At 35.4% G+C, this 11,570-nt stretch overlaps 2 protein-coding genes across 6 annotated transcripts; one reads left to right on the top strand and one right to left on the bottom strand.

Moving 5' to 3' along the window:
- The first annotated feature begins 3,247 nt into the window (after window positions 1-3,247).
- LOC140887667 (uncharacterized) lies at window positions 3,248-5,966 on the top strand. Of its 5 annotated transcripts, none has more exons than XM_073295072.1 (4): window positions 3,248-3,356; window positions 3,448-4,365; window positions 5,624-5,760; window positions 5,887-5,966. In XM_073295072.1, the coding sequence occupies exons 2-4, from the start codon at window positions 4,110-4,112 to the stop codon at window positions 5,938-5,940; spliced, it is 447 nt and encodes a 148-aa protein (XP_073151173.1). In that variant the 5' UTR covers window positions 3,248-3,356; window positions 3,448-4,109; the 3' UTR covers window positions 5,941-5,966. The 5 variants fall into 5 exon arrangements, with proteins under 5 accessions (XP_073151173.1, XP_073151174.1, XP_073151177.1 ...); XM_073295073.1 differs by having other exon boundaries at window positions 3,306-3,345; XM_073295076.1 differs by having other exon boundaries at window positions 3,353-3,703; window positions 3,900-4,365.
- Window positions 5,967-7,793: 1,827 nt separating this feature from the next.
- LOC140891102 (glutathione hydrolase 1-like) lies at window positions 7,794-10,752 on the bottom strand. The gene is made up of 8 exons (XM_073299387.1): window positions 10,691-10,752; window positions 10,487-10,565; window positions 10,062-10,393; window positions 9,283-9,801; window positions 8,957-9,192; window positions 8,617-8,881; window positions 8,353-8,490; window positions 7,794-8,263 (listed from the first exon to the last, which is right to left on the bottom strand). Exons 2-8 carry the CDS (start codon window positions 10,491-10,493, stop codon window positions 8,036-8,038), a joined length of 1,725 nt encoding a protein of 574 aa, XP_073155488.1. The 5' UTR covers window positions 10,494-10,565; window positions 10,691-10,752; the 3' UTR covers window positions 7,794-8,035.
- Window positions 10,753-11,570: the final 818 nt, after the last annotated feature.

The following is an 11,570-nucleotide window of genomic DNA, read 5'->3' as shown; positions in this document are numbered from 1 at the left end:
ACGTTTCGTCCGTTCCCTTAATAAAAGTTGCGCTTTAGTAAGTTTAGAAGAAACATTACTAGTTGCAGTGGATTGTGTTTCATGTGAAACAATTTGTCCACCATATTTGATGTTATATTCATTATAAATATCAAGTAAATGAGTTTTAATATTAAACAAAATCAATGAGATAGAAGGAATCGTTTCCGCAATAGGCTCCAAAGATTCATAATATAATGTTAACATGTCGTTTAAGCCATCTAATTTAAGTCTAGGATCTAAAACAAAAGCACATAAAAAAATTTCAGGAATGAGCAAAAAATATTTTTCCCATTTTGCTTTAATGACAAAAATACATTGAGCTAAAGCACTATCATTAGAATTAACATGTTCATGAAAAATACAAGCAATGTTGCAACAATGTGTTAAAACTAAATGTGAAGTAGGGTAATAAACACCGGATAATTGGTCACTAGCATCATTAAAAACTTTTAAAATTTCACAAATACTAGTGCATATGTTCCATTGATTTGAAAACAAATAAATATCACGAGCTTGAACAAATTGATGAAAAAATGTACATAATAAATCTTTATATTCAAAAGAGGATAATAACAATTTATATGTTGAATTCCAACGAGTTGGAACATCTCGTGCAAACCGCTTAGGCTTCATACCATTTACTCTACAAAATTTTCCCCATTGCTTCATAACTTGAGGATGCGTCCATAAATAATGAATAGCGTTCCTAATTGGTTGAATATATATGCCTAAAATTTTTAGTCCATCTTGAACACACAAATTTAAAATATGACATGTGCATCTAATATGAAAAAATTTACCACCTAGTGATGGTTTACATATTTCAATAAGCTCACTAATACTAGAAGTATTTGCACTAGCATTATCAAAAGACATTGAAAAAACATTGGTAGTTAGACCATATTCTTCTAAAATAAAAAATATAAGTTGCGAAATATTTTGTGCCGTGTGTGATTCGTTGAAACATCTATATGCAAGCAACCTTTTTTGAATGTTCCAATTATTATCAATCCAATGACATGTAATACCCATATATGAACAACTTTGCCAATGATCACTCCAAATATCGGAACACAAAGAAACTTTATTATTCAAACTATAAAATTCCTTAATTAATTCTTTCTTTTGATCAACGACTAACTTTTTCATTGTGCGTTTGAGACTATTTCTTGGAATACGTCTAATAGAAGGATTTGCACTTGTAGAAAGCCAATTTTCAAAAGATAATTTATCGCTAAAACTAAAAGAAAGTTGTTCAACCGCACAAAATTTAGCCGTTTCTTATCTAAATCTAGCTTCGTTATATTTAAATAGTTGAGATTCATTACCCGATTGAGAAGAGAATGCCGGAATTTGAGTTTGAGCACGATCAATCCCAATTTCCACCGGATGATTTTTCTCGATATGTCGCGTCAAAGTTCCATATCCACCTCCTTGTTTAAATTTGTAACATTTTGAACAATATTTGCATTTGCCTTGCAAATCACCGGAGGGAAGCGTAATCTTCTCGAAGTGTTTGGTGAAGATATCGGATGTCGGGCGAGGCACCGCTCGAGTTTGTCTTTGAGAGGCCGTCGGATCGTTCATACTTTCTTGACTTGCATGATGACGTGGTGGTGATTGTTGTTGTTCAACTTGTTGTCTTTGTTGCGCCTCTTGTCGAATTTCTTGAATTTCATCATCGGAATATTCAAGATCAAATCCATCGACATTGAATTGAGGATACTCGACCTCGGGTGGTATGATGCTCTTTTCCTTTCCTTTTCCTTTGTCACCCCTACGACTTGATCCCGTTCCGGACATTTGTAATTGTATAAATATGAAAATAAATTAACAATTGACAATATACCAATAATCGAAACTTGATATTTTTGATAATTCAAGAAATTGAAATGAATTGAGAATAGAGAGAATGAAGAGTAAATTGTGTAAACAAAATGAAAGGGGGTTGGGGGGTATTTATAGATAAAGAATAAAAAATAGATTTTTTTTTTTAAAAAAAAAAAACCGGTCGACCCCCCGGGTCGACCGGGTCTACAACAGCCACGAAATCCTGGCCGTTGAATGATCCAACGGCCACTTGGTAGTGGCCGTTGGATCATGTGGCGCCCGGATGGGCGCCACGTGTCCAACCCGCCGGGTTGGACGGTTCCAACCCGGCGGGTCGGACCCGTTCAACCCGGCGGGTTGGACCGCCGGGTTCCCGGTTTTCCTAAGAGAAAACCGGAACCGGACCGCCTATGGGCCGGTCCGGTTCCGGTTCCGGGTCGGGCCCGTTGACCCGGATAACCGGCCCGTTGACCACGGGCCGGTTCCGGTCCGGGTTCGGGCCCAACCCGGCCCTTGGCCAGGTCTAATATGTACCATAATATTCCAATTCCATCAAACCATATTTTCTCTAGAATTCGAGGTTGCCCATTCTCAACTACTCTTTTATTTCTTTAGCTTTCGGGTCAAAACCAACTTTAATTTTCTTCCAAGATTACTAATTCCTCTTGGAAGAATCTTTTTTTTTTTGGGTCTTGAAAAAGTGTTTTAATTAACACACACACATATAGTTATAAATGTTTATTCAGAGTTGGACGACAACTATTGAATATATGTAGCTTCATAACAATTAATTAAAACCATAAAGATAAAAAGTTGAATGACGTCCATCTCATGTCATTTCATCCGCGTTTATAATAATTAGTATTTCACTGCACGCGTTGCTTGCTCGTATAATTCGTTTTTTTTTTTTACGTATAATTCGTTTTTTTAAAAGAAGATAATAAATAATAAATTGTAAAATTAAAAAATAATAAAAATATAACATTTTTATAAAAAAATATTCACACAAAATAGATATATCCTATAAAGTGAGTGTCATTTTTTATAATTAAAAAACATCAAATGATACAAAGTGAGTGTCATTTTGGTAAATAATAAAACATTTAATTGTTAGAAAAGAGAAAACCATGTAAAATGACTATTTTATCTAATAGTTTTGGTTTAATTGAAAATTAAGTTAGGAGATAATGATAATTTCAAATCAAGTTTCACCAATTAATTAGAAGTTTGTTAATTAGAGATTTTTTACTTTAATGATACAGTAAGATAATTATTATTTTTATTAGAGAGAAAAGAATTTATTATAATAATTAATTTTATTTGAGAGAAGAATTTATTGTGTTTTCGGACTGGGATTGTGAGGGAGCCCATTAACTTCTTTCTTCGATCCAAACTTTGAAAGCCCAATAAAAATAATAACGCTTCTGCGCCCTTTTGGCATCTTTTTTCCTTGACCTTGAAGCTTTCAGATATCCATCTATTTTCCCCCACTCTGTATTTGTGATGTTTGATCTCTTCACTTGTCTTTTCTTTTCTTTTCGGTATTTTTGATTTGATTAATTTCTCTTCCGGGTTTCTGTTCTTGTTGCGTTTTAGGATTCTCATGAAACAACATCGATTTCTTTCTGTTGAGAAAGGCCCAGTCTTTTCTGGAGGCTCCAATAATTTATATGGCGAATTTGGATTAGAAGACGAAGAAAGGAAATACTAGAGTGTCAGCTTATATACTAAGTCCAAAGACATGCTCCTCGTTTATTTCTTCGCACTCAGCTGTTCAAATAATTCCTTTTATTGAATGCAGACAGAGGCGTGTCGAGACTTGCGATCAAAACTAATTAATTGGACTTAGATGGTGCCTTCTTGGACTTTAATGTCCTTTTCTTATTATATTTGAATTGTGTTTTATGACACACTTAAATTAACTATTCTTGGAATATAATTTCAAGGTGATCTCATTTGAAACCAAGTCAGTAGTTCTGCTCTAGTAATAATATTAATTTAGTACCAAGTTTATATCTTAGTTTTATTTGCTTCTAACTATTTTGCAGAAAATCTTTTGGTCCACTACTTCTTGTATTGGTATTATGATGCAAAAGCGGACCACACAGATTTTGGGTTTCTGTGTAGTTAGTGCTCTCTTGGGAATTCCAAGTTGTTCAAGCCATCCTGAATTGACCCACACTTGGTTTACTAGGCCTTTTCTTGCCTACGGATTCTTTCCCGACATTGTGATTGTTCTTTGAAGAAACAAAGGGAGAATGTTGCCAATGTCTAAAAGTGACCAAGAAGGAGAACCGAACCCTTTGTATATAGCGAATTCTGCTGCGTGTGCCGAACCATGGTGGAGAAGCAAGGGATGTAATTCCTTTTCCTCTGTAATAATGCAAGGAAGTGTTTCGGATTCTTCATCCCTGGAACAATCTTTGGATGGACAATTGCAGTCTGAGGGTGGAATAAGCGAGAAAGATGACCACACTTCCAAACGATCATTAATTGTTATACCTTCACCGCCGGGTACCTCTTCGGTATCCTGATATTTATTCAAAAGTTGTCCACTTTAATTCTTGCATTATATTATTTCCAGTCATGTTCCAACAAACAATTCTTGATACCAAGTGGATGTGATATAGCAGCATGATAGGTGTCCTGATCCCTTACGCTATATATATTTTTCATCTTTGGACATCCATCTTCAAAAAATTAATTTACCAGTGAAGGATGAGATGTATGGTATGCTGTCTTCTATGAGGAGCCACATGATATCACCAGTGATTGGGTTGCCAGCTATTCAAGAATGAGTAGTTGTTCTGAGATTGTTGTCCATAGTCCTAAAAAAATGTGATTGTTGATTTTGCCTCTTTTGAGGTGATAGTTTCTTGCAATACTATTTCTGAAAAATTATAAGCATGAAAAATCCTTAGAGTTCTTGCATGTTATTCAACTTTGGTGTACACAAATTTATTAAATTTTGATCAGGCTTTTGGTTCGTCCAACTTATATCGTTCTGACATAAGCTTCCCTACATTGAGGAGACATTATAGATGACTAACATGATAGACACACATGATGCATGTGTGATATTTGTATGACTTTGAAGATATTTTGATTAGGAAGCTCCTTGCTAATTGATGGAATTGATTTTAGATAATTTTACAATGTAATGATGTGTGTATCTTTCAGTCGTGTTTACTTTTAGGGATAGGATTGCGTGGAGATAACTTACAAGGTGATTTTTAAAATAATTGAATATGATGTAGAGTGCTTATGGATAATAGTAATATGTTTACTTTCATTGATTAAGATTGTGATTAAGCAAAAAAAAACCCAATTTTGCCCTTCAACAATGATAGAAGAGAAGGGAAGAAGGGTATATTAGGAGTTCTTTCATTTCCTTTCTATTTATACGGACCACAGATTATTTATCCTTTACTCAAACTAAGGACTAAAAAACATACCCAAATCTAATTATTCTTTTTACACTTTGATTTTAACAAGATGTTGATTTTACTAAATATGAAGGCCGTTTCTATCGAGAGATTGACATGGATGGTACAAAGGAATCTCTATTTGTTTACGAGATGGAAGATATTGTGGTTTATTGACTTAAAAACATTGCAGACAGACCAAAATTAATTCTATAAGTTTGCATTTGCATGACAGGATTTGATTTTGGTAGAGTGATTCCATTTGGTTTGGACTAATATAATTTATTCGTTCTGTCTGAAAATAATGTGTTTTTAGTTTTGAATTGTTTTAATATTTTGAATGCTAGAACTAATGATATCAATGTCAAAGTCAGACCGAAATCATCGGCAGGAGGACATGAATCTCCAACAAGTTGTGCCTACAATCCATCCCAATGGGAATCTCATGCAGCCTTCACAACTCCAGCAAGTTGGCCATTCACTTGTAAGTTTTTCCATTCTGAAACATTAGAGATACCGACTGTTTGCTCAATCTTGAGGCATGGTAGTGATATTAAGCTCGTCATTTTTAACATGGAAATGCATCTCATTTTATGGTTGTCTTTTTCAGGGATTTGGTGCATACCCTTATGATCTGTATTATGGAGGAGTGATGGCTGCTTAAGTGCTTATGGCCAGCCTTCGGTATGTGCATCACTGCGCAATGATGTGGATTCATGGGATTTTTTTTTTTCTCCTTGTTTATTTGCTTTGGAAAAAGTGTGTGTTTATCATCTGTAAACAACCAATATGTTAGTGTTTATTCATGTAAGCATGCTGCATTTTGAAGTTCCAACTTCAGAAAAATGTGTTGTTTGAGGGAAATGATATGTTGTTAAAGTGATACGTGTCTTCTGTTTATATCATTAGTTCAAATTAACTTATTTTGCTAAATTAATCCAGCTCAATGTTGATCAAAGTACCAGTGGGAGGATATGAGCCTTTTTTTTTTAAAATCCATTTTTAGTTGAACGTTTTCCTTTTTATTGGTGTTTGGCAATTTTCTAAGAATTTTAATTACGACCTAGGTTCCTCGTTAATATTTTCAGGCAAGGATGCCACTGGAGATGGCACAAGAGATCATTTATGTAAATCCGAAGCAGTACCTTGGTATTATGCGGAGACGCCAGTCACGTGCTAAAGCAGAGGTCAAGAAGAAGCTGATAACAGAACGAAAGGTTTTCTTTCCCATCTTTTCTACGTGATGAAATATGTCAAATCTCCTTAATTATACTTTTTGACTTGCGCATCATGTATGCTTTGTTTTTCTCCCAATCTACTTGTGTAAGATTTGCTCTCTTTGTTAATTTACAGTCATATTTCCATGAGTCACGCCACCTACATGCCATGAGAAGGGAAAGGAGTTCTGGGGGACGTTTTGCAAAGAAATCTAACGCAGATTCTTCTAAACGGCTAGAGTCCACTGATTCCTCAGGCTCCAAACCATTGCTCACTGGCACAAGTGAAGCAAAATTCGAGGAAGGATCTTATTCTATGCATTGGGGAGATCTTCAATCTCATCATAAACTTACTATGCAGTGAGCCACTAGTGCTTACTGTCGGATAGAAGGTGGTTTCGAAATCTTAGCTTTTTGAAGCTTGGAGGCAAGTCATTCTTGGCTGTTTTTTTAAGTAGGTGGATCTTTTTAGCTTTTTCAAGTTCGATTTTATCTTTATCCTTCCCTTTTTGTACAAAAGTTCTCCTAGGATTAGAACCAAAGTTCGGGTAGCAAAAACCTCTTTTGATGGATAGAACCCTTGCGATCAATGGTTGCATTTAGGTACAAACTTGAATTCATTATTTATTCTTGGTTTCAGTTTTCCAAATGTTAATGGGGAATTGCATATTGGTGATGTGAAGGGAAATAATGTTTGACTAGGGTGTTCAAGTTTCTGTTAACCGATGGAATACAAAATTTTCCGGTTTTTTCGATTGTTTTTTGCCCTCCGATTTAAATTTTTTAAAAAATGTCGAAATATCCAAATAACTAAAGTTTGTAAAATTGATTTTCCCAATTGAAGTTTTTCGTTTTAATCTTCCTAATTGGAAATTTTGATTCTTTTAAAGGGCTCAAAATATTTTTCCAATATTTAGAGGCAATTTGTTATTCATTAGACTAGATTTCTAATTCAATTGAAAACCTAAAAATTGTTTAGTTGTCGGATTGCTTATAATGGAAATCGAATAAAAATATTATAAACTGGAGCATCCGATGTTTTTCTAAGATAAAAAGAAATAAGGTATAATGCTTGCTAGTCTAGTGGTTGCGCTTGGATGGAAGAATTTGATTTGAAAGGAATGATTTGAGGACAACCTTAGTGAAATTGGCTCGCCATTTGAGTCCTGATTTCCTTCTCAACATCAATTCACAACCAAACACTTGGAAAATCTAATATGCACAATATATCACATACCTAGAAATTTATAATTAATTGGTTTGTTTCCTATCAATCACATGAAACTCTTGGAAAATCTAATACGCAGCACATGAAATAGCTGTGTTTCTGCCTTTATTGTTGAATGATGAGACAGATGATATTGAACCTATTAATTCATCTCTTATTTATCAGGATTTGGATGTGTACTTGGTTACTGATTATTAGTAAACAAATTCACAACTTTTCATACGAAACGACTGAACTCCGAAATTTCCTATATAAATGATTCGGACTTCTCTCTAGAAATGAGTGGATGAATTAGTCATAGTGCAGACACATTGTTAAAAACCAGCAGGATATCCACCCTTTCTCGGGTCACTTACAGCAATTAGCTGCCCAAGATTTGACTTTCTCAATTCTTGAACAATGAATTGGCATATTGATCCACCTGCAAGACTTTGTAGAACGTGGCCCTTCTTCTCTAGAGCAGCCCTGATTTGTTCTGAAACTTCAATGTGATCACCTATGGGCGTTGTCCAGTTCTCAAACTTCACTACATTAGGGATGAGCTACAGGTACATTAAGAAAGGAGTTTTATATCTATTTGGGAAAATATAATTAATTATTAAAATATTAAGGAATGATGATCAGCAGTTACCTCATGATAGCATCTTGGAGCCATAACAGACGAGAGTGGATCCATTCCCCTCACAAAATGATTCAAGAAAACTTCTGTTGTTGCTGCAATTATCATTGCTCCTCCACTTGCCCCAGTTACTGCTTTTAGTTGTCCACGCTGTGTGTGACACACAAAAACATCAAAATTTGCAGTATTGAGAAACACGAAATGTGACAAATGTTATAGGATGCACATATAGGATGTACATTTTTATTCCAAGACTGCTGATGATGATATATATACCTCAAGGATTATAGTCGGTGCCATTGATGATAAAGGTCTTTTACCAGGGACTATGAAGTTGGCAGGAGCTGGTGGTGGAACAATATTGGAACTATTTGCAGGCATTGAGAAATCATCCATTTCATTGTTTAGAATAATCCCTGTGCTTGTTGACATCAATTTAGAGCCAAAGTATGCATTAATAGTGGTAGTCAAGGAGATGGCATTGCGTTTCCTGTCCACTACAGAGAGGTGGCTGGTGCCATGGTCGTGGATCTGGTTCCACCTATTAAAGAGAACAGTAGAATTTGAAATGAAATTTAGTTCCAGAAGAAAAGATAATATTCTCCACCTTTCTTACCTTCCACCGTAGTGGCTGGAATTGAATGTCATGTTGTCCAAGATGGTTTTTTTCAACTCTGCTGCAAAATCTTTTGATTCCATATCTTTCAGGACATCTTTCACATTGACGAAGTCAGGATCTCCAAGATTCATCCTCACGGCAAATGCATGCTTCAGAGCTTCAATTACTCTATGGGCCATAAGGGAATCAGAAATATTCCACAGCCCTCGATATCGATCCAGGATATTTAGAATCTGAAGTAACAATAATTAGAACTATCTTGATAAATTTCAAACGGCTGTGTGAAAAAATGCCATGGTTAAAAACTACACTGCTTCACTTACGAGTGACATTGCAGCACCCCCAGAAGAAGGTGGCGGCATTCCAAGTATGTTGACCCCAAAAACTTCAATAGAAACTGGTTCTCTTAGTTTAACTTGGTAATTCTTCAAGTCTTCCATTGTCAATATTCCGCCAGCTTTCTTCACGTCTTCGATTAGTTTTAGCCCAATGGAACCGTTATAGAAAGCTTTGATCCCATTTCTTGCTATTTCGGTTAATGTTCTGGCTAGTTTCTTGTTGTAGCATGTATCACCTGGCTTCAGGAGAGAACCGTTTTTCGTGAATATTTCGCGAAGCCCTTTATCTGCCATGATTCCTGTCTCTGTTTTTGTCATCTGCATGTATAGAAATGGTGATATTTTGAACCCACTCTGTGCTATATGAGCAGCAGGTGTTACAAGTCTGTTCCAAGGAATTTTCCCGTATATTTTCCAGACTTTATGAAGTCCCGCAAGTTCTCCTGGAACTGCTACAGAGAGGGCGCCGGTGCCTTTAAGAGCAGCATTTCCTGCATACATATCCTAAAAGAGAAATATATGGTTCTTCATAAATAATTTTGGATCTGGCTACGAGTCGAGTCTTGTGTTGGCTTAGCTAGCACTTTGCAATCGAGTATCAAGTATTGGTATGGAAGGTCAACGGAGAGAAAAATGGCATATTTTCATTTTTAATGAAATTTGTTTAATCAAAATATTTATCTTAGTTAAATTACAAAAACTGATTATATAGGAGTAAAACAAAATGAAATTTTGAGAGGGGCAGAAGAGACAAGATTGCTGACTTGGGAAGCTAACTTGGGTGCGCTCTCCCTCATGTCGAATGCTCGCGTGGTGCCATCAGATGTTCGAACGAGCATAAACGCACCGCCACCAATGCCGCTAGATGCAGGGCTGACAACTCCTAGGCAGAGGGCAGCAGCCACCGCTGCATCAACAGCGTGGCCACCTATTCGGAGGATGTCGACCCCAATGGTGGAGCATTGGCCATGATCAGCGGCCACAACGCCATTATGTGCGATGATTCGTTGGCGTCTCGGGCTGGCTGCACCTGAACTCAGTCTGGGAGAGAATAAAAGAAATAGGCATAATGAGACCAGCCACGGCAAGAACAGAGCTGCAAAGAAAGGAACTATTATATTCCTGCACTCAAAAATGATATATTTCCAAGAGAAAAAGAAGACAGATACATGCAATTATAAAACCTCACATGCCATGAGAATTGAGATTATCAGTTTTGCAGCTTTATCCAAGGCTTGCTCTTTGGACCAAAAGATAGTTGACTTGTGCTAAATACAATGAGTTTGGTTAAATATAAGTGTAATGATTTTGAATTTTGCAAGGAAACTTACAAACCAGAAATGCAAATATGCTGACGGAAAGAAAAGCCAAAATTAAACAAAACAAAACATACTTTGACATACAGTAGTGTTAATTGCACAACCGTAGATTTGTTGATTCACTGAATTCAAAAAGGTCGAAAATTGATGCAAATGCTTGCACATGATTGATTGAGAAATATTCATGATATGTCCAATTCTCACACCCACTTGCCGTTCATGATCATCCACCCCCGTTCCTTTTCTTGATGAAACCAGACAAACTTTTTATCGTTTCTTTAATTTCTAAATCTATCTGGTCCTCAACTTACAAAATTATAAGTCAAACATTAGGAGTTTCTCTTTTTTTTTTTTTTTGACATGGAAACCCGCCTTCGGTGTGCACTGGATAAACTCCGAACTAACGTAATAGCCTGCAAATTACGTGTGCCAAGTAAAACAAACTAAGCAAGCCCTCTAATTTATATAATTCTTGTTTTTTGAATCTCTAATTTATATAATTGAAATACTTAAACATCTTCAAATTAATATCAAATTTATAAGTAATAATCTCAAAATAATAACGTACAAAATAATTCAAGATTTCACACAATTAATTAGTAATGTTTTTAAATTAAACCAGTCAGTATATAACATTACTTTATTTTTAGTGAATATATTTAATAATGGTGCCTGCTAGTGATGTGAAATACAATATATTTTTTAGCTACTTGTTGAAGAGAAAATTACAGGGCAAAATATTAATATGGAAATAACTGGGAAAATGGAAAGGCATATATATTAAGGAAGTAACTCAAAAGACTTTGGTTGTATTCCTACAAATATTTTGAAAATGTTTTTTGTGTTTTATGAAATATATTTGGACAATATTTTTTAGAACGTGTTTGAATTTTATTTTTATTTTATTTTTTGAAAAAGGTGTTGTTCAAGTGTATTTTTTAAAGAATAGTGAGA

The sequence above is a fragment of the Henckelia pumila genome, chromosome 3 (genome assembly GCF_033568475.1).
Source record: "Henckelia pumila isolate YLH828 chromosome 3, ASM3356847v2, whole genome shotgun sequence".
Taxonomy (NCBI): domain Eukaryota; kingdom Viridiplantae; phylum Streptophyta; class Magnoliopsida; order Lamiales; family Gesneriaceae; genus Henckelia; species Henckelia pumila.
The sequence above is the reverse complement of the archived record's forward strand: the minus strand, read 5'-3'. Positions and strand labels throughout refer to the sequence as shown.